Source organism: Numenius arquata, chromosome 10 (genome assembly GCF_964106895.1).
Source record: "Numenius arquata chromosome 10, bNumArq3.hap1.1, whole genome shotgun sequence".
Classification (NCBI taxonomy): Eukaryota; Metazoa; Chordata; class Aves; order Charadriiformes; family Scolopacidae; genus Numenius; species Numenius arquata.
In genome coordinates this window covers 36745363-36767999 of record NC_133585.1, presented here as the reverse complement: position 1 = coordinate 36767999, position 22637 = coordinate 36745363, and the positions used below count along the sequence as shown (strand labels likewise).

The 22637-nt window shown below is 36.6% G+C and overlaps 1 protein-coding gene across 1 annotated transcript in view; it reads left to right on the top strand.

Annotated features, from left to right (window-relative positions):
• The window catches only part of BLTP1 (bridge-like lipid transfer protein family member 1), a 120913-nt gene that overhangs the window by 54851 nt on the left and 43425 nt on the right, over nucleotides 1-22637 (top strand). Inside the window, exons 32-49 of the mRNA XM_074154853.1 lie at nucleotides 617-763; nucleotides 1131-1258; nucleotides 2066-2268; nucleotides 4266-4463; nucleotides 5138-5349; nucleotides 5691-5842; nucleotides 6760-6910; nucleotides 8030-8182; nucleotides 9506-9746; nucleotides 11079-11227; nucleotides 13135-13354; nucleotides 14261-14419; nucleotides 16077-16252; nucleotides 16809-16984; nucleotides 17606-18312; nucleotides 19628-19867; nucleotides 20285-20378; nucleotides 21893-21943. Of these exons, the coding sequence (XP_074010954.1) occupies nucleotides 617-763; nucleotides 1131-1258; nucleotides 2066-2268; nucleotides 4266-4463; nucleotides 5138-5349; nucleotides 5691-5842; nucleotides 6760-6910; nucleotides 8030-8182; nucleotides 9506-9746; nucleotides 11079-11227; nucleotides 13135-13354; nucleotides 14261-14419; nucleotides 16077-16252; nucleotides 16809-16984; nucleotides 17606-18312; nucleotides 19628-19867; nucleotides 20285-20378; nucleotides 21893-21943 (3557 nt within the window). The remainder of the gene's footprint in view (nucleotides 1-616; nucleotides 764-1130; nucleotides 1259-2065; nucleotides 2269-4265; nucleotides 4464-5137; nucleotides 5350-5690; nucleotides 5843-6759; nucleotides 6911-8029; nucleotides 8183-9505; nucleotides 9747-11078; nucleotides 11228-13134; nucleotides 13355-14260; nucleotides 14420-16076; nucleotides 16253-16808; nucleotides 16985-17605; nucleotides 18313-19627; nucleotides 19868-20284; nucleotides 20379-21892; nucleotides 21944-22637) is intronic.

The window sequence follows — 22637 nt, the reverse complement described above, 5'->3', positions numbered from 1 at the left end:
TAGTCAGTAGCTACAGTAATTTGCATGAGATAATATGTTCTGTTCTAAGAAATTACTATAATCGATATTCTTTGGTATTATATTCATATCAACAATACATAATTTATTATTTTACAATAGTTAGGGAGATCTGTGAGGTAGAGGAAAGTTCAAACTTTGTGGAAGTGAGAGTGCATGTGGGGTTTTTTTGCGGTTCATCCTGATACCTTAAAAAATTAATTTAGCTTGAAAAGAATTGTACGGTAGTTCTACAGAATTAGGAGTTCTTGCTGTCCAAGTTAATGACTATATCTATATTTTATAATTTCTTAGACTTCAAAGCGGACACTAATTATTTACTTCATAATAAGTTGTTCTTTATAACTAATATATGTAGAACTCCAACTTTCAGCTGAAGTCTGATCATGAGAAAGTTTAGTGCAGAATGGCATCGCTACCCTTACAGATCTAGATCTGCTTAAGTGCTACAGTCCTTGTTCTCGAAATCGTGGTATTGTGCTCTAAATGAAGTCAGAATCTTGCTGCTTCGGTGCTGATAAACCATCCTGTTATTCTTTAGCTTAGGAGCTTTGAGTTTCAGTGAGAATAATTTTTTTTTTTTTTTCCTTCCTCTAAGTTATCTTCAAAGCAGGATATTAGAGGAACAAAAATAGACACTACCACTACAGGAACAACAAACCAGGGACCAGCACAGACCAATCTCTCACTTAAGCAAGATAATGTGACAATTAAAGGTCTTCAGGCCAATGTTACTGTACCAAAGGTAACAACTTTTTGTTTAGCTTATTAGTACACGTGTCTCACAAATTACCCTTATTTTGTGTCCCTATTAGTTCTTCCAAAGCTTAAGTGAAGCTATGTATTTGTGCTAGATAACTAATGTTTTAAACAGGATAGACTGTTTTGGAGCGGCTCAATTTTATTATGGCAGGTGTGCACTATAGGGATAACTGACTTCCATGTCTTTAAATTATGATTTTACATCTTCTAGGTGCAATGGTTTGATCTTTTATTTTTTTTTCATTTTATTGTGAAATATAAGAGAAGATTATATTAGAAATTAGTGATGTATACTTAATGTAACATAGTTTTCTAAATTTCTTTACTCTTTGGGGGAATTGTGTGTATAGGTGAACCTGTGTTTACTACAAGCATCTGTTGATGAATCCCCAGGAGTTTCTTCTGGCAAAACCGTGACTCATGTTTCGTTGGTAGCTTTGTGTTTTGATAGAATTGCTACGCAAGTTCGTATGAATAGGTAAGAATAACACCACTATTTGCGGCTCTTTGTGGTTGAGTTAGTGAAAAGACTTAGAGCGATGCCAGTTTTTCACAGTTCTGAAGAGTATTTCACTGAATTTTCACTGAATTTTCACTGAATTTTTTTAGAGTTGGAAGGGACCATAGAGATCATCTAGTCCAACTCCCCTGCTGAAGCAGGATTGCCCAGAGCATGTTAGAGCATGTTACTCAGGACTGCATCCAGGGGGGTCTTGAAAATCTCCAAAGAAGGGGACTCCACAACCTCCCTGGGCAGCCTGTTCCAGGGCTCTGTCACCCTCACCATAAAGAAGTTTCTTCTCATATTTGAGTGGAACCTCCAATGTTCCAGCTTGTGCCCGTTGCCCCTCGTCCTCTCACTGGCAACCGCTGAAAAGAGTCTGGCTCCCTCCTCCTTCAACCCACCCTTCAGATACTTATAAGCATTGAACATTGAACATAAGCATTTGAACAAGTTCTTATGATGAAGTTAAGCAATAAAATGTGTCTTCCGTGTTTTATAAACTAACATCTGAGTAGAATTGCAGTTTCTTTGAGAAGTGGAGGAATACTTCCAGAATAGTATTGCAACTTAAGAAAGAAAGCGTTAAAGCTAATATGTCATGCAGTATGAAATTAAATTTTTTTAGTATTTTTCTACCAAAGTATATGTATCTTCTATCTGACAAAGATTTCTTTTTAACACTGCTGTGCCAATGTCACTTAAAATTTTAAACAAAAATAATAAAATGAAATATGTTTCTCTGAGATTTGCTTAATTGTTTTTTCTTCCTTATATTCAAAGGGGTATAGTTGAGGAAACTTCAAACAATGCAGAAACTGGGAGGAATTCGGTCACGTTTGATCGTTACATCCAAACTAGTAAAATGCAGCCCCAGTCTTCTGGCTCACTGAGATCCAATGCTGGAGCAGAAAAAGGAAAAGAAATTGCTGCTAAATTGAACATCCATCGTGTTCACGGACAACTTAGAGGCCTTGATACAACAGGTAAGCATTTTTTTTAAATTGTGGAAATGGCAATTTTCATAGAAGCAAGTGGTTGAAGTTGGCCTTGATCTTGTAGTTTGATTGTGGGGTTTTTATTATCAACACAGATAAAAAGACACTTGAACCTGGAGATTTTGCAGATACTCTAAAAAGAAGTTTAGGATAGTTACTCTGACTTATTTTCTGTTATTCCACTAAAGTGCTAGCTTTAAATGTGGGTAGAGTGAAAACTATCAAGACAAACTTCTAAGCAGTTTGAGCAGCATATGAGTTGCATTGTAAATATTGACATGCACTGATAAAATTTCAGGCCTGGGTTCCCTTCCTCCCAGTTGATCTCATTTCAGCTACCATTTTTTCTTACCTTATGTGGGGAATGAATTATGCTTATTTGCATTCTTACTACTTTCTAACAATTTCGAGATAAGTATAATGTGTCTGTTTTACTGGCAATTTCAACGTGACAAGCTGTAGATTTCTAACTATAGTGACTATAAAACTGAAGATGAGATCTACTCAATTGTCTTCCTTCTTGTTTGTTAACACAAATTTTCTTAATAGGAAACTCCTTCAGAAGGTTATGAATTAAATTCAGCTGCTATAACTCCTGATCCTGGAAAAGGTGACCAAAAGTAGAGGCAGTTTTTGTTAAAACTGACTCAATTTTGATGGAATTTATACCCATTAGTGCAGTGTTTTACTCTCTCCAATAAAGAATAGGATTCTTTAGGATATGAGGAAGCGCTCTGTGAAACAAGTATGATAATAAACAACAAAAAAAAACCCCACTGCTGTGCAAAGATGAATGAGCAAAGGAAATTGGAGGAAAACAAAAGTCATAAGAGAAAATTAAAATGTTTATGTCCATTTTACTTAGTTATGGGCAGAATCTTAGCAATAGTGTCCTGTGTTAGGTATGCTGCAGGCATTCAAGAAGACCAAGTAATTTTTTAATTCTACCAAAGGAAACACATCATCTTCTATTTAAAAGGTTTGAGAAATGTCTCTCTTGGGCTCTTAGCATTTCACGTGTACTTCAAAAGTTGGAGTTATAAGTTATATTGCAGTTATAAGTTGGAGTCAGAGAGTGAGGATTGGAAGGGATGTAAATTGACTCGGCCTAGTTCTTTTCCTCGGGTATTTGACATTTAGCTCCGTGTGTGCGTTAATAGGCAATAGGTATAAAATTATTGGAAATGTTCCTTCAGAAATGTCACTGAAAGGTTTTATATTTAAGCTATGTCCTAACATCAAAGAAATCAAAGTGGCATGGTACCCTCCTGGATCTTAGACAGCAAAGACCATAATGAATTGAAAACTGGTTGAGTCTGTATTTTCTTAGGAATCAGTGAGAATTAGTGCTTTACATCCTCCTAACACAGACGTAGACAGACCTGGTTCCAACCAGGAAGCAGTCTTTGAATTAAAATTAGAACGTTATTTCTAAATATCATTCAGGTATGCTATAGTTAACACCAAATGCGTTTCTACTAAAACATGTTATCCAAAAGCACTGTCAGTATTGCTGTCGTTTGTTGCTATTAAACCTCAGGTATTTACTAGAAATGGGATTTTTTTAAAGTATTTTCAGGCCAATTACCAGTTTCAGATAAAAATCTGAAGAGCTTGTTTGTACGCTTGCATTTGGAATCATGACTCTATAAAAAGATGAAGAAGGCAAATAGGTGGGATTGGGAATATCTTGAAGCTTCAACTTTGCGTTGCTTGGTCCTGTTTTTCTGAATTTAAAAATTACTCTGTGCATATTAACATTCCAGGAGTAAGGTTTTTAGACTTTATAAACTATGCTGCTTTTTTTTTTTCTTGCTTGTACTTTGATATTTTTTTTCTTTTTCTTTCTTTCTTCTCATCCTCCCATTTGAGCAATGCTAAAGGGGCAACACTTCCAAAACACTGTAAACTTGAGAGCTATTTGAAGATGTAAAGTTTTTTTTTTTCATTTTGTAACAAAGTGGTAAATATGTTTGTTTTCACAGATATTGGAACTTGTGCAATAACAGCTATTCCTTTTGGGAAATCAAAAGTTCTTTTTACTTTAGAAGAGTTGGATGAGTTTGCTTTTGTAGATGAAACGGATCAACAAGCTGTTCCAGATGTAACTCGAATTGGTCCTAGTCAAGAGAAGTGGGGATGGATAATGTTCGAGTGTGGAATTGAAAATTTAACTATAAAAGGTAAGGCTTTATATTATTTTGCTTTATGAAACTGCTAACAATTCTGTTGTTAGGTCTTCTACTTCAGCAATTATGTGATTAGAAATTGCTGAATAGAAGTGATACTAAATAGTACACGTCTCGTAAAAAAAGTTATATCACATAGTGTATTACACAGTAAAGGAACTTTCAGTAATCAATACCACTTATAACAGTATATGAAATAATTCTATATAAACCAGTTTCAGCAGTTTCTGAACTTAAAGTGAAGGTAGAAATTGATGCTTTCAATGATTACTTAAACGACCTTGCAATCATACCCACAGTAAGTGTCTGTGTATAGGGCCAGAACTTTGCTTTGCAGGGGTAAAGCTAGCTTGAAAAAGGAAAACAAAACCCCAACATATATATTTTCTGTCATCCAAGTTAATCTTTTCAATGAATAGTTTAAAAACAGTCTTCATGTGAATACTCCTCGCCTACTTTGAAACAAACTATCAGAAGCTCTACAACGAGCTGTTCACTTATTGTATAAAAATTATAGCAATAAATTGTTGTGTAAAATGGTAATGCACCTTGTTTAACCAAAATCATATGTATTTCTCCTCTTAAGTGCAGATCTTTTCAATGGGACATAATTTATAGAAGTTTATGCATGGCAAACATTTACGGTCTTGGTGTGTGTGCTTTCATAGGAGGAAGACAATCTGGAGCAGTATTGTATAATACGTTTGGAGTCATGGGTAAATCAAGAGATACAGAGAGAGGTGGATTGCTTGCATCAAATAACTCTTCAGATTCTCCAACTGGCAGTGGTTACAATACTGATGTGTCTGATGATAACCTTCCTTGTGATAGAATAAGCCCCTCTTCGGATATTAATGGAAATTCAGTTTCAGATGAGCAGGTACATACATACTGTGTAAAAATGACTAGTGTTCGGTTGTGGGTTTTCTTTTTTTTATTAAAATGATTAACATTCAAAATAAGAAATTGACAATTTAGCAGATGTCTTGTGCCAACTGAATTTATACTGTCTGTTTGCACACTAAACTTCCAGCTTTCTTGCAAGGTCTCTTGGTGTTGTCCTGGGAGAGCTGGTAGACAGCACTGGTTTATTTTGCTTTGCCTAAAGGCATAGGAAGCTATTTCTTATTAACAGTGCACAGTATGGTATATCAGTGCCTTTCAGTGTAATCATTTTGGAAAACAATTTCACTTTTGACTTCGTGTTTCCTTTTTTTTAAGGATGAAGGGGTTGAATCTGATGATCTGAAAAAAGATATACCCTTGATGCCTCCTCCCCCTGACTCTTGCAGCATGAAGTTAACAATCAAAGAAATTTGGTTTAGTTTTGCAGCCCCCACCAATGTGCGCTCTCCAGCCCATATATTTTCAAGGTATAATTCTACTGATTTAAAAGAAAGAAAATGGCAATTCTGATTTGTTAAATTGCAGTTGTATTTGGTCAAGTCTGAATGTAATTTCAATAATTTTTGAAGCTTCTCTGGAAATGAAAATTTTGGATTTTACATATATCACAGTAACTCTTGCTTCAATTTTTTATTCTTGTCATTTATATGGAAGTGTTGCTAGAAAACTTTTAGTCAGATATGATTAAAAGAAGAAAAGAAAGATCTTAAAAAAAGAACCCAAAAGATAAAACAACAAAAAACCCCAGTGAGACTGAAATGCATGTGGGAAAAAGGCAGGGGAGAGTATTTGTTTTAAGTAGGAGAGATGCTAGAGAAGAAAACCACTTGGTGCTTTTGGTATTCAACCTGATGCTTAACCCATGATCTTACTGCCATTGCACTATAAAGATCAAGATACATCTTTCTAAGATAGTTTTTCATATTGCGTTTGTGGAACAAGCCAAATATTCCTATTTGTCAGTAGTTTAAGCTCAGTATAGAGCTATAAATTAGAAAATGCTCTGATTTTCCTAATATTCTTGCCTCAATCCTTCGGCAAAACTCTTTCACAATGTATTGTTTAATAGTTAATGTGGGATTCAGTCAGTGATGAGAATTTCAAACTGTATGATTTCAGTAGGGAATACAAATGGGAAAAGGAGGGAATAGAGGTAGCAAGAGTGGATGGAATCATGAGTCTGTGAGCGAGTAAAAAAACAAAACCTGCCTTAGATACTTCTTGCCAGTTTTCATTTTCTGGACAGTAAGTCTGTGTTTGTTACTTTGTAACATTGTTCTGTCATAGTCCACCTATTCAATTGTCATTCATAATAGCATTAGAAAATCTTGCTAATTGCTGCTGCTGAGTCTGAAGACCTAATTCTTTTTGTTTTTCTCAATAGGCAGCTGAACCTCCTGAGTACTGCAACGCCAGCAGTTGGTGCTTGGCTTGTTCCCATTGATCAAGTGAAATCGTCGTTAAATAAACTAGAAACTGAAGGAACCCTGCGAATCTGTGCTGTTATGGGTTGCATTATGACAGAAGCTTTAGAGGTAAAAGACCTTTATAAAAACAATAGGCAGATCAGATCAGAGCAGTGTAATATATAATACATATTTGTTTGAGATTCTGGATATTTTTGCTGACAAACTTATAGCACCTCCTATGAGCCTTTACTTCCAGAACTGGTCACAAGAACTCACTACCTGCGCTTTTTGCACACAATCTAAATTTCAGTGGAAAAAAAATTCAGCTGTTACTAGCAGGGAAGTCTTGCTCTTCATACAGGAGTGCATCTCTGGGTAAAATAACTGGAGATTCTGCCTTTTGAAAGGGAAGAGTAAGAAATATGGCTGTAGCATCTGGTATATTTTTTGAAATATGAAAGTGTGTTGAATTATGAAATATTCAGGCTATATTTCAGGAGAAAATGTGAATTTCTGTGCTCTTGCAGTGTATTGAATCGTGTTTATTGTTGGAGGAAGGGAGGACAAGCATAGTGAGGGTGGAACATTCTAACAAGAAACACAAAATAGGCAAATCTTCTGTTGAAAACTAGGATTGGTAGAGTTTTTATGACAAACTGGTGTTACTGTGATTTGCTAAGGAGCTTTCTTGTGTGTAGGCGGTTTTCTGCTGTTGGTTTACTTAGCACCATCTAGTGGGAAGACTTTGAGGTGATACCCGTTGTTGAGAATCTGTCTTGCAGTGTGAGACTGACGAGCTTAGCTTCAGGCTGCTTGTCTGATGTACTCCAAAATCATCCTTTGTGGTGGTCTCTTATTGCTGCCTCCCTTCCTATTTGCTTTCCTACCTATTTTCTAGCATTAAATCAAATTAGAATAAAGAATGGCCTGGTTTTCTACAACTAGGAATAAACAATTTCTTTGAAAATCTCAGCTAGCTGTGCATATGTGTCTATTAGTCCAGAGGTAACTTGACAAAGTCTGTGATTTGAATCCAGCCTTCTGTTTTATTACTTCATATAAATAAACAAACATCAAGCATGATTTTTCACATACCACTATTTAAAATAAGGTCGGTATCCATGAGGCAAATCTTTATTGCAGAAGTTCAAAACGGGGTTAGAAGTGTTTGGAATCTTGTAGTTTATGTGCATGTTCTGTTTGTGAGTACATTCATATGTGAAAAATTGTTACATTTTAATCTAGAATAAAAGTGTGCACTTCCCTCTGAGAAGCAAGTACAACAGGCTTACCAAATTGGCTCGCTTCTTGCAAGAAAATCCTTCTTGTTTACTGTGTAATATATTGCACCATTACCTTCATCAAGCAAATTACTCCATCATTGAGGATGCCACCATGGTGAGTTATCCTGTAAAAATGGAAATAACTCAGTATGTTAGTTCCAACTGTACCAATTCTAATGTCTTAACTTTCCTTAAACTGTTACCTGATTTAACAAATTGTAAATATAACCCAAACTCTTATGTATCTTTAAATTGATAAGTAGGTATGGCTTCTCTCATTATATTTTCTTTCAGATCTCCTGTTTTTGTTGTGGTCTGTGTATATGCATAATTTTTATCCTAATAAATAATTTTATTTATTTATTAGATTTATTATTTATTATATTTATTAAAATAAATAATTTTATTTATTAGGGAATACATGAGAAATCATAAACCAAAAAGCCAGGTCTTTAAAATTGTTAATGGCCTTTTTATCAGAATTCATTTTTCTTAATGATAGCAGCAAAGTAGTAAAAATTTGCATCTGTAGTTTTAAAACTGCATAAATCTCAATTATTAAAGCAAGCACATGCACTGATTAGATTATTCCAATTTCTCTCCTTCAGAACGAGTTTTCATGTCTTTTAGAAATACTTGGATAATGCAGACAGTTTAGGAAAAGACCTAGAATTGTAGAAACTTTAAGGCTTAAGAATCTAATATAATTTTCTTGGTGACTTCAGAATGTAAATGTCTGGATTGTAGTGGTAAATAATTGTTTGAACAAACATATTAGACATAAGGAGGAGTGTTTGTTCCTGATTTTGTGTCATTTTCATAATCCAATTTCACAGCTGTCAGATTTAAATACTACGTTTTTCAACATATTCAGCTGAGAGTCCAGTGATCAGCAGTAGCGCAATTTGTGGCAAAAATAGCAGTTTGATTTGTGGTCAAAATAAGTCTGTTTTTTTTCTTCAGCACAATTCAATGATGTAATCAAAACGATTCCTGTTTTTTGCCTTAAATTTATGTTTTTAAAATACTGCTTACCAACAGTGGAAAAAAACCCTCATCTTTGTAATTTCAGTTCTGCTTCTACAGTCAATCAAGTGCTGTTGTGAATTTTAGTCCATAGTTCAGAGCCTTATGATTACTTAAGTACTTTTAGTTTCATATTTAATAAACCAGTTTCCTGTTGTTTATTTTGGCCCCTTAGGCTAGATGCTCAGGTCATATAGATAAATGTATTTAATGTGTTCAGTGAAACTATAATTTTTACCTGTTAGCGCTATGGCTTCTTATATCTGAATGGATGTTGTGTGGTGCCAGCGTGTTTCTGTCATAAGCCTCTAGAACACGTAGATTTAAGGGAGTTCTGTCTTTCTTGTTTCCCCAGTTTACTTTAAAATGCTGTGATAGCCATTTTTAATTTTTTTTAATTTTTCTTTTAAAGAGTGATGGCCTTCCTGCGTTAGTAACCTTAAAGAAAGGCCTAGTAGCCTTAGCAAGGCAATGGATGAAGTTCATTGTGGTGACCCCAGCCTTTAAAGGAGTCAGCTTACACAGACCAGCTCAGCCGGTGAAATTGCAGCCAAATGCCTGCCACGAGCATGAGGACGGACTTGGTTTAGACAACGGAGGGGGTCTTCAGAGTGACACAAGTGCAGATGGAGCAGAGTTTGAATTTGATGCAGGTATTTTTGTGTTCTTCTGTCTCCATAAAAGTTCATAGGGACAAATAGCTCCTCTCAGAGCATTTGTTTCTTCTTTAGTTTTAATGCTTGGATACGTTATATTCTTGTTTTAGAATCATCAAGCTTCTTTTTTAGAATCATCTTCTTTTTGAAGCTGCTGCTGACAATTATAACTACAGTATTATTATTACTTGTTTCGGGAAAAACAAAACAGGAAACTTCTCTTTCTTCGCATGCTTTGTCTTGTTATTTACTGCATAAAATACATCAACTTAATTATTTGCTAGCTTGGAATTAGAATTTTGTTGTGCAGCTTCTGACCTCAGTTAAGAATTGTAACATGCAATTCTATGAAGTCTCCCAGGTATAGCTTCAAACCTGCTGCCTTATTTGTTCTTTGTGAAGACATTATTTTTTTTTTTCTCATTTTACTACTTCATATATTGTAGATTTCTGTTACTGACACATTGCCAATTTAACAGAAGCTACTGATTTAGCTTTGATACAGAGCTGACTTAAGTAAGAAGCACAGAAAGGAAGGGCATAAATAATACATGTTTTTGGAGCACTCTTTTTTGCTGTCTTGAGTTGACTTAGTTACTTTGTAGCATTTATGTACAGTGCTACTGTTCTCAGCAATACAATGTTTATGTTTTTATCTCATGTAACAATTACATAACACTGAGGAAAAAATAATTCTAAAAAATCAGGAGGAGAATCTGCTTTTGATTAAAAGCCAGACGGCAGCTTAAAGAGAGCAAAACCAAAGATGTTTGTGTGTGAAACTTGTATGTAATTGTCAGTATGATGGAAATTTTTGCCCCCTTCTTTAAAATATCTACTTCAGTTGAGCAGAAACAGAGTATTAGAACCAGTGAAGTATTTTAGTTTTTCCCCCCTTGTGTACATTATTCAATTTTTCACCAAGAATTTTAGAAGCAGCAGTTTTTCTGCCTTGTATTCATTTACTTATAGATGGAATTCATGCAAACGTAAGCATCTTAATTCAAAAAATGATCAGCCATGCCAGAGTCAGCAAAAGAAAGTGAAATTTGACAACTTTCTTTTGGATCTGTAGCACAGAGCAACAGTTGTATGACATTAAAAAGACACAAAAACTTTTACTTGGTTTATTAAAGAAAATCCGGTAGGGCTGTGTCTGAGGTCATCTGATTCGTCTTAAAATTCCCTTTGATTCCCTTGGTAGCTGTGTGTAGCTGTGTGCCAGAATTAGGAAGTTCATGACTGCTTGTAAATAAATGGACCTAATACTAGGTAATCTTGTTTTCCCATATATATAAAAAATGAGAAAAATTATTTGCTTGGTTCCAGCTACTGTCAGTGAGCATACGATGCTGCTCGAAGGAACGGCTAATCGCCCTCCACCTGCTGGTGGCTCTTCTGGGCCTGTAACTGGTGCCGAGATCATGAGGAAATTATCCAAGACTCACACTCACAGTGATTCTGTTCTGAAAATAAAGGTAAGTTTCTAGCGCCATGCATGAGGGGAGAGTGTTTTGTAGCTGGCCTGTTTAGAAGTAATTCTGTAGGCTGCAGATGAATAAAGACTTGTCTAAAAATTAACTAACTATAACTAACACATGGAAGATATGCTCCTTTACCTTATAAAAGTGATGCTTGATCACTTGGCCTATATTCTACATCCATTCTTTATTGTTTTTCTTGCCAATTAACTTCAGACCCATGCTTAAAAACAATATATCTGTGCATCATTTAACGATGTGCATTAACTTTTATAGCTTTTCGTCTATTTATGGAAGCAGAAATGAAGAATTAACTATCATTATACAAAATCTAAGAATGACTAAGCTCTCCAATAACTTGTAGTAAAATTCGTGTGTTTTTTCATGCCACAAAGCTGTTCAGAAAACGGCAAGATTTTATTTTTATCTCTGCTTTATGAACAGAAAAGAGTCTTTGAATGTTTGTGGGTATTGATGGTTGTTTTTTTTGGTTTTGGGTTGTTGGTTTTTGTTTTCTTTTTAAGTAATTTGTTGTCTTCTGTGTGTATATTATGCGGCTTGGTGGCTTGTACTGATTCCTTTTCAGCTGTGTTTTTTCACAGAATGATTGAGATTGAAAGGGGCCTCTGAAGGTCATCTTGTCCAACCCCTCTGCTCAAGCAGGGCCACCTACAGCCAGCTGCCCAGGGTTATGTCTAGATGGCTTTTGAATATCTCCAAGACTGGAGACTCTAGAACCCGTGCCAGCGCTCAGTCAGCGCTCACAATAAAAAAGTATTTCCTGACATTCAGGAGGAAACTCCTGTGTTTCAGTTTGTGCCCATTGCCTCTTGCTCTGTCACTGGGCACCACTGAGAAGGGCATGGCTCCATTGTCTTTGCATCCTCCCTTCAGGTACTTACGTACATTAATAAGATCCCCCCTGAGCCTTCTCTTCCCTAGGTGAACAGTCCCAGCTCTCTCAACCTTTCCTTGTATGAGAGGTGCTCTGGTCCCTTAATCATCTTAGTGGCCCTTCATTGGACTCTCTCCAGTATTTCTTTCTTGTACTGGGGAGCCCGTAACTGGACAAAATACTCCAGGTGTGGCCTCACCAGTGCTGAGCAGAGGGGTAGGATCACTTCCCTTGATTTGCTGTAACTTACTGCCTAATGTAGCCCAGGCTGGACAGCCCAGTGAGGGCACGTTGCTGCCTCACGTTCGACTTGGTGTCCACCAGGACCCCCAGGTCCTCCTCTGTAAAGCTGTTTTCCAGCTGGTCAGACCCCAGCGTATCCCAGTGCATTTGTCCCCGCTAACAGATAGTCACCCGCTACTATGACTTATTGTTCCCTCCTGGTGGTCTTGCGTGGTTTAGGGGTAAGTGTCCCAGATGCTTTGCTTGAAAGCATTTCTGGCTCTTCTTCAATTTTGAGGGTAGAGAACCTGTTTCATAGTTTTAAGCCTTTAGGTGGACCAGGAGCCTTCCTCTTGGTGCCAGAAGTCCCCGGCTGCTGTCCTTCACCTTCCCCAGAGCCTGCGCTTACTGTTACACTAGGGTTGGAGGGGATATGGTCTTCAGATGAAGACCAAATACAAATGAGGCTTATGTTTGGTCATATGCACTGTTCCTTCTGCAAACTTGCTTTAGGTGAATTCTACACATCTGTAGTTCCATTTCTTACTTGTTTGACTTTTTAAACTGTTTTTACAGGTAAAATTATTTAAATACTTGAGAATTCAACAGCACTTTTATACACAATACCTGTTTGGTGTATAACCTGCCCCAAAGTGCTGCTTATTCAAAAGTTTGCAGGAATGGGAATTTTATAGTTGTTGTGTCCTGATCTCATATTCAGACCAAATGTCCCTTCCTTTCTGCAGTTTACACAGTTCTTAATTGGTTTCTTTATTTTCTCCACAAGGGTATACATCCGTATCATTCCTTAAGTTACACTAGTGGAGATACAGCTACAGATTCACCAGTACACGTTGGCCGTTCTGGAATGGCAGTGAAAGAAAGTCCAAGGAAGGAGAGTCTGCTCAGCTATCTTACTGGGAGCTTTCCTAGCCTGCATAATCTTTTGGAAGGGACTCCTCAAAGAAGTACAACTGCAGTTAAAAGTAGTTCTTTAACAAGAACAGGTATGATGTAGCATAAGTAAGCTAACGGGAGGTGAAGGGAGGGTTGATTTTAATTTTAATAATTTAGAAAAGGCACTATATTTTCCACTATGAGTTCTCATTTCTGTTTAAGATCCCATGTGCCCCTCCCTGCCCCCAGATAAGAATCGTAGTTTAACTATGCAGCTCCTAGACATTGCTGCACCATACCACTTCCTAGAAACAAATAGCAAGTACATCAGGTTGGGAAAAGACAACTAACAAAATAAACAAAGTATTTTGCTTTTACTTAGCCTTACTAGTTTCTGAGTGTAATACATAATTACTTAAGTGAGTCTTTTTGAGTGAATAAGGAAGTGAAGTCATCATTCTGTATTTGTCATTTTTTCTTGACCTTGTGAGTAGGTCAAAAACTGGACTAAAACTAATGTTCCAGTAACTTAGTTTGTGTATAATAATTTGTAGATTTTTAGTAATGGTCTTTTGAACAAATGAACCCATTTGTCTGTAGAAGTTCGAAATATATACGCTGAAATTTTTATGCTCTGTATTATTGTTCTGAGTGCATTATTATATAAAGAAAAATAGTTAAGTTTGATATTGCATTTTCTCTAAAACCTCTCTCCTTTGCTGTCAGGAAATGAGCTATTATTCAGAAAAAAAGGTATTTTGATTCTTAATGACTCCTTTCCTCTAGTTATTGGTAGAAATGAACAAATGCAGAGACACTTGTAGTGCAGCATCCATTAGTGTCATTGTATAACTTCTGTGGTAGCACCTGTAGTGCTTGACACCTAATTCACTGGAATAAACTTTAAGGATTAGGCTTGCTTTTATAGTAAATAGTTATAGTAAAGTTATGCTGTGTTCCTGGTTTTTGCTAGCTTTGATACAAATAATGATAAAGATTCTGATTTATCTGTATAGGAAATACTGTGGCCACAGACATGTTATCTGAACATCCTTTGCTGTCTGAACCATCTTCTGTGAGTTTCTATAACTGGATGTCCAATGCTGTGGGCAACAGAGGGAGTGTAGTACAAGAAAGTCCGGCCACCAAATCTGGACACAATAGTCTTCCAACAGGTATTGCTAATTACAGCTGAATTTAAGAGATTGTTCTGGGTTGGCTGTTCCCTGTGTTTACCACGTTCTTTCTGAATGTAATTAAGCAAGTGACTTAAGTTAAACAGGCATAAATACTACTTGTGGGACTTCTCAGCAAACCAGAAAATGAACAAATGTGATTTAAGCAAAACTCTTGTTTTCATTTCCCTTACCCTGCCTCCATTTAGCTTTTTCTTTACATTTGGAACTGTGAATGTAGCTTCCAAAACCATGTGTAGCTGCAAAAACCTAAGCCATAAAATCATCCTTAGTTGTAGAGTTCCTTTGATTTTGTTAGTTAGTTAGTTAGTTAGTTAGTCTAATTTGTATATGCTGGTTTTGTAATGAAGATTTTGTACATTGGAATCCTGGCTCTTTCTCAGTTCAATTTTGAGACTAAACATAAGCATCTATTTTGAGAGTAACCTTCCTCAGCGACGGGAAGTGGTCAGCTGGTATAAGGGAATGGTCGAAAGAAAATAGACTCTACAGAAAATCTTAAGCGTGTTAAAGAAACAGATATGTAACAAATGATTGCAACTTATTATTCTTGTAGGCCTGTCATCATTCATAATCCTCAAATGTGTGTATCTTAATTTTCATTTTCACTAACACTAAATTTGAATTTTTCTTCTGTTAACAGGCTTTCAACGGTAATGTATTAATCTTTGGCCAACAATAAGTTGTTTTGATTTGTTTTTAATATTGAACAAATAGTCTGATTCTACCAAACATCTTTGTGCTGTACATACTTCTTAACTGGCGTAGTTGCTCTGTAAACTGGAATGTATTTCTCTGCAGAATGAATCATAAGGAAGAAGTACAGCTTTCAATTATTTTATTTTCTTCAGAAAAAGCTGTATTTTTTCCTCCTGAAATTATAACAGTTTTTGCACAAGCTCATGTTCCTGAAATTAAGACTTAGTGGTTCTGACTTGGACACAGCTCTATCCAAACCATTTTTCTGTGGAGGTGTGTAGTCATGGCTCTCAGATAAGTGCTGTAAGTTTGAGTTTTGAAGAATCAAGGTTAATTTACATTGGCAGAGCAACTCTGTCTCATGAAGGTTGAGTCCAGTCCATACTCAAGCTGCAGGAGATTCAGCATCTCTGTGCCCTTGTCCTTCAAGTCTGATGGTTCGTGAACAGAGCAGCTGCAGGGAAGTGGCTGGGCATAGTCATTTTTATGAAAAGCATATTTAGCTGGAGACTAATCTATAGAGATCTAATTAGTGGATCTTGCATTGGGACTAATAAAACCTAGAAGCTTATAGCACAATGAAAGCTAAAAGCAAGTATCTGCAATTGTAAAAAACTTTTGTTTTGTTGATGGTATAGGCTACTCATGCCCTATGGAATGCAATACAGGCAAAAGGTCTTGGGAAGGAGGACAAAAAGAAGGAAATATTTTTGTCCTTTCCAAATATAAGTTGGACTATCTCTGTTACCTGTTTCAGCAATATCAGACTGTTTCTCTATGCTGAATGCCACTTCTGTGAGGTTATAGACCTGTCTACAGCTATGACCTTCTATGTGTAAGGCACGTGTTTCTATATAATTAATCTTGCTGAGTTAATAGAGTTGGTGGTGTTAAAATTTGCTGTGGTGTTAGTGTTCCATGGGTATTCATTTCTTAGGTGTGGCACCCAATCTTCCTACGATACCCTCTGCTTCAGACTTCAACACAGTTTTGTCTAGTGACCAGAACACCTTGGATGGCACACACTCGCAGCACAGCACCAGCCAGGATGACATTGCAGGTGTAGAAGAGGGGAACCAGGGGTTTCCTGCTGTCCAGCTAGCAGATGCACAGGTAGGGATGGTTTACTAACGTATTTCGGAGTTCTGCACGGAAAAACTAGTTATTACATTAAAAAAACCCAAAACAACCATCATCTTACAACAATGAAAACGTTATCCTGGTTTTGTGCATGTTTCTTATGCATTCCTGTGCAAAGCCAAAAGGCTTAAGAAACCTCTGAGTTGTCCCATAACAAACTTTATGAATGGTGATTAATGGAGCATTATTTTATAACTTCAAGGAATATACTGGAGCATTTATGAAAGTAGTCTAGTTCTCCAGAGTACTTTTTACGGGGAGGAGCATGCAGAAACCTTGCTCCCGTAGCTAAGCATTCAGTGCTAACTTGCTGTATCATCAATCTTTTTACTCAAAAAGTCCATGAAGCGTCTCCTTTTTATCCCCCTTCTTGTCTTTTACAGCACTGTCTATAAAACTTAGAAATGTTCCGTATTATGTAGCTGATATTGTAAATATCGTAGATTAGGAAATGATGGAGCATTTATTCCTTTATTCCAATAAACGAATAATCTAGACAAGAAGTAAATCGGTGGATTTTGTTTTGTAGGTTGTTTTCAAACCTCTACTAAGTTACACAGGAATTCAGTCTCAGGATGCAATGCCACTCTGCTACAGAATGTACTTTGGAGAGTACCTTTCTTTCTCAGGAACTTTGGACTGTCTAAGAGCAGATATTGTTGATTCAGATACAGCAAAGGAAAGAAAAAGCAAACGAGCTCGAAGGTATGTTCTGAGGTATTTGAAAATATGTATATTAGGTAAAGAACAGAAATTAGTTTTTTCATGTGAAGACATAGAATTCCAAAGCACTTCCATAGAATTAGGAGCAGTCCTTTATTCCCTTAATCTTAGTGTTTTCTTTACCTGTTAGAATATTATTTTTTTTTAGTCTTCCTCTGGAATGGTTTGGAAACTTTAAGTGTTTAAACCTTTGCTATTTTTGACAATTGGAGACTGGGGAAGAGAGAGCTGATGGGAATAATAGCGGGGGAAATTTGAGAGGCTCTTAATTGCCGATTTGTAATTACTCCTGTAAATGAGGTTGTTGCTTTCAGTACAAATACTGAATCTGCCCTCTGCTGTTTTTGGGCAAAGCTTTAGGTTATGATGGAAATACTGCACGTCAAACTAAGTTGACATAGAACTGAATGATTAGTATGTTAGTAACGTGCACTATGAAAGTAGAAAAGTTCGGTTTTGATATTTTGAACTATGGTAAGAAGATGGTATCCTAAGGGGGAAATAAAAGGTTAGATTCAGTAAATTATATGTACTACTGTGTAAAAAGTATCTGACTCCCATAAAAGAAACAAAGTAGTAACTTGTACCTTTTTTTTTCCTTAGGCAAGGAGCTGTCAATCTTCCTCCTCTTGAATTCAAGCCGGCTTTGATGTTAGAAACTTTCAGTATTAGCGCTGTTGTAATGGAGAAGTCCATATGCACACCTCATAACTCCACCAATGCCCTTTCTTTTCATGATTTGAATAGACGCTATTATAATACTTTTCACTGTAATTTTACAATTTCTTGCCAGTCCATAAGCCAGCACGTAGATATGGCACTGGTTCGTCTCATTCATCAGTTCAGTACAATGATTGATGACATCAAAGCCACACAGACGGACATCAAACTTAGCAGATACACAGCTGGATCAGCCTCTCCGACACCTACTTTTAAAACCCGCAAACACAGAGACTTCCGCTCTTCTGATTTCAGCCGAAGCTCTCGAGGAAGTCTTAATGGTGGTAACAGGGTGAACAATACCAAGAGCAAACGAACAAACAATGAGAACAATAAAAAAGAGTCTCGAAACAAGAATTCCTTGGGGAGGTCAGAAAGAAGAACTTCTAAAGTGTCCAGGAAAGGTTCAAAAGATGTAGTTGACCACATGACTATTCATATGGATGACTCTGACTCTATTACCGTGTCGGAACAGAGCGAACCTTCTGCTGAGTGCTGGCAAAATATGTATAAGCTATTGAACTTCTATTCACTCATTTCTGATCCAACCGGGATTTTAGAAAAGTCTTCTGAAACTTTCGGGCCAACAGGTAAACTAGTTCATGAATCCAAATAATTGCAAGAATACACTTTTGCTGAAGTGTATTCTTCTAAAGCTTCATCATAAGGCGGTTTTTGAAAGTTGCCCTCCCCATCTAACTCGTATCAGAGGGGCAAGTGGCGAGGATGGCAAGGGAGCTTGTAATCAGTTCACCAAGATAGTGCACAAAAGAAAAAAATATTTTCCTGGCTCTGTAGTATGCTTTGATTCTTTCAGTCCTAGGCTTAGATACATGTTAATTTGTTTTAAATTCAGTCTCTTGGTATTCTTGTACAGCTTGGTTAATCTGGATTTGCACTGGGTGTGTGACTGTCTTAATTTTTCTGGTTAATTGTTTACAGAGTGGATTGAGTTTGTTCTTCCCTAGGTGCTATTGTGTTTTCAAGTGGCTAATGGAAATGCTGTATATTATCATTCACTGAAAATATGTAAGTGCACACATAAGCAATCCTGAGGGAGGTTATTTCTGCCCTTGGAATGACCGAGTAAAAAAATAATCTGTGAACCTGACTTTGAGAGAAGAAGAGGTGAAATACTGATTTTGGTGAAGCCCAGCAAAGATGACAGGTGTTTGGGCCATAATTTCACCCAAAGCTTTGAGATCTGGGGTGACCGTTGCTCTCTATTTCCAGTGTATTTTAGCACAGCAGGGTAAATTTGAGAGCTGACTTAGCATCGTGCTTTATGTTGGTGTACTTAGGTTGCTGTAAATATTCAGGGGATAGTACAGTTAGTAGTTTGGTGTATTTTCTTTGGACTTCTTTTAACTGAAGAATGAAAAAATGAGAAAGTGTCAAATGAGATGGTCTGCTAAACAGAGGGCAACATCGTTTATGCACAGAATATCATATCCACAGGTATGATATCTGCACAGAATGTAAATTTTATTACATTGTTTTTATGCTCTGAGTGTTGAGAAGGAAAACTTGCTCACTGAAAACTAAATTGTAAGAACCTTTGGCTGTGAAATGATCAAAAAAACCCCCAGGACGATTGGAAACTGTCAGAGCATTCTTATTGTATAAGAATAAAATCACATAAATATAAATATTCACATAACATACATAAGAATATATCTATCAATAATAATGAAATCACATCACTCGTTATTGTCCCCATTGTGTCTTGCATTTGGCTCAGTTGCAATGCTATTAGAGTGGAATAAGTGAGGCACAGGTAGTTTGCCTAAAGAGTTTGCTTGATATGCAAGATACATGATCCTTGGTCTCAAATACAAATATAAATCAGATATGCCAAGGATTTCTTGTAAAGTATCCTTAAATGACTCTCTTGAATTTCTGTAGGTGTTCGAAGCCCAACCGAACCTGCTTGTAGAGTGGTGTTTGAGAATGAACAGGATAATGGCAGAGACACACAGAGGAAGCGTAGCCTGGTGACTTCGGAGCCGCAGCATGTGACGCTCATAGTCTTTGGAATAGGCATGGTGAACCGAACCCACCTGGAGGCAGACATTGGCGGTCTAACGATGGAATCTGAACTGAAGAGAATCCACGGCAGCTTCACCCTGAAAGAAAAGATGAAAGGTGGGATAAGCTAAAATGTACTCTGCAATTAAATTCAATGGCAGCTTTACATGTTTATGTGTGTGCGCTTACCTATACCAATGCATATGTAATATGTTTTCTTTGTAAATAGATGTACATTATGCCTGTGAGTTGGTAGTATAATAGTTTTAAAAACTATTACTGGGATGCTGAAGGATTTTAAAAGGATGCAAGATTTTAAAAAAATGCCACGAAGGAAATTCTTTTAGAAGATAGTCACTCCTTTCATTTTCAAAAGCTTTTGTCCTGTCACAGTTTAAATTTGATATCACTTAATGTGACTACTAAAACTGTAATTTTTCAATTCTTCTCCTGCTGCTATATTTTTGAAAGCAGTAGGCATACCTGGAAGTAATTTACTGAATGAAATAGCATTAAGTATCTTTTTTCTTAAAGATGTACTACATCAAAAGATGACTGAGACATGTGCCACTGCTCACATAGGAGGTGTCAATATCGTCCTGCTGGAAGGAATTACCCCAAACATCCAGTAAGTATGGAGCCTGACAACTTAAAATTGTTCAAGTGCATACGAGTGGTATCAGTTGTGTGACAGTAAAGGTATGTAGCTTAATATGGAGAAAGCATTGATTGTGTGTCTTTAGGTAGAATCTGCGAAGTCATAGAGTTTGGTGGCAACCACGCAGCTCTTGCAGAATTGGGCTGGAGTTTGACTCATAAAGCTAATTGCATGTGCCATTTGACAGGAGGCTTTTCTATGAAAGGCATATCTGAGTAAGCTAAAGATGAATGTGGTGAACATAGTAGTAGTTTTCAATCTAGGGCACCCAATTGCACTGCTTTAAACATAATTACACGAATATGAATACTCCTGTTCCTTTCTGTCTCTAGTAAAAGAGAGTCACTTACTCTAGTAAGTTCAAAACTGGTTGTAGGATCACAGTGTAGAGGGGTAAGTGACCTGACTGCAACAAGTCCTCTTGTAAAAGGAAAGAAATTAAATTTCGTGTAATTGGAGCTTTCTGCACTAATTTTATTCCATGCAGTGTATACACAGAAAACTTTATCACATTATGTGTATTGTTTCTCTTATTCTCCTAATTGCTTTTTGAAGCTTACAGTTTCCACTAAACCATACAAGATTTTTAGGCAGCATTTAACCTACTGATGCTGATTATTCCCATATAAAATCTGTATTGTTTCTTTAATAGATATGTTTTTGAACTCCCTTGATGCCTGATTCTTTGTGTTATTTTTACAGATCTAATATCCATTCTCCACCTTTTATATAATTCATGCAACTTGTCGGGGTGGAGGGGAAAAAAAATCACTTTTTTTGCATGAACATCTTGAATGACTTGCTCAGCATCCACATTGGTTTGGGTTTGATTTTTTTTCTAGGTTCACAAACTCAAAAAGGGCATGCATTATTTTTCTTTGTTTTAAGCTGAACTTCTTTCTGTTTGAGTTGCAAAACAACAGTTGAACTACAACTCTTTGTAACGTAGATCACCCTCACGCAGTTTGAGTGTTATCTGGGTAACCCTCAGTATGTGATCTGGTTTTAGAATATTAATATTGTAGAAAAGGGGCTAAATAACATGACTTGAGTCTCTCTTTTAATTCCTGTTTAGTTTGGAAAATGCTATATGGAACTTAAAACATAGAGAATTTTATTAACATCCCCAGCTAACTTGCTTCTGATAAGCGTGTTTCAGAGGGATAAATAAAAGTTCTAATCCGACAGCCATGTAGGGTTTCTGAAGGTGACTGAGGTTCTTCATGTCTCTTTTACATCGTAATCTTACTGAGCTTCCATATAGGGAGGGTACAAAAGGAAAGGGGGAAAATAATGATAAATCTTTAACAACAGCAGCAGTGAACAACAAACCCTAACAAAACCAAACCTTCAACTTGGTAAATTTGAAATTAAGCGTCATATTGTGGGTTACAAGTAATTAACTGACTAATTTTGCATGAATGTTTATTCTTTATTTGCTTTGTTTTTGTTTTTCTTGCTTTCTCTTCAATCTTCATCTGTAGACTGGAGGATTTTCCTACATCTCCTACAAGCACAGCCAAACAAGAGTTTCTGTATGTTATATTATTATGTTTAATAGTCTTGCAATTAACTCTGTGTTGTGTAGCTAATGGTTGCATTCCTACTGTGTGTGATTGTGTAGGCAGATGTTGCTTGAATACATTTTAGTTTAACATCTAATATTACTTAGATAAGCTTTTAATGTAGCCTGCTAAGTATCTGTCAAAAAAGCCCATGTAAATGTTGATAATCTAGCTTTAGGGGCAGATATTACACTATATGGTCACTACTGTAATGCTCAAATGGTTTCACTGGCTGTTAAGTTCTTTAGATCTGCTTCTGTGCTTATTTATGTGATATAATGCTGACAGGCAGGTTAGATTTGCGTTGAACTTGGTAAGGAACTGCTGTGCTTGGAGTGATAGTACCTGTTGTGATTTTAGCATGAATAGGACCATTCCTTTTGTCTTTATTTACCTCTGTGCTGGGTTTAATTACATGGCTTGTTGACTAGGTTATGCTAACACAAAATATTTTCCTAAAACTATGCCTGTGTATCTCCTGCTAATGAAGGTGACCACCTTCATGTCCCCCAAATGTAGGTCTTTTCTACCACGAAAGATGCAATGTTTTCTTTCTAGTTGCTTTCTTTCTCCCTGATGCTAAAGTCCAGAGGGTCTCACTGGAGTAGTGGTTAGGGTGGGAAATGGGACACTGGCAACCTAGAAGCCCTGTTACACAGTGACC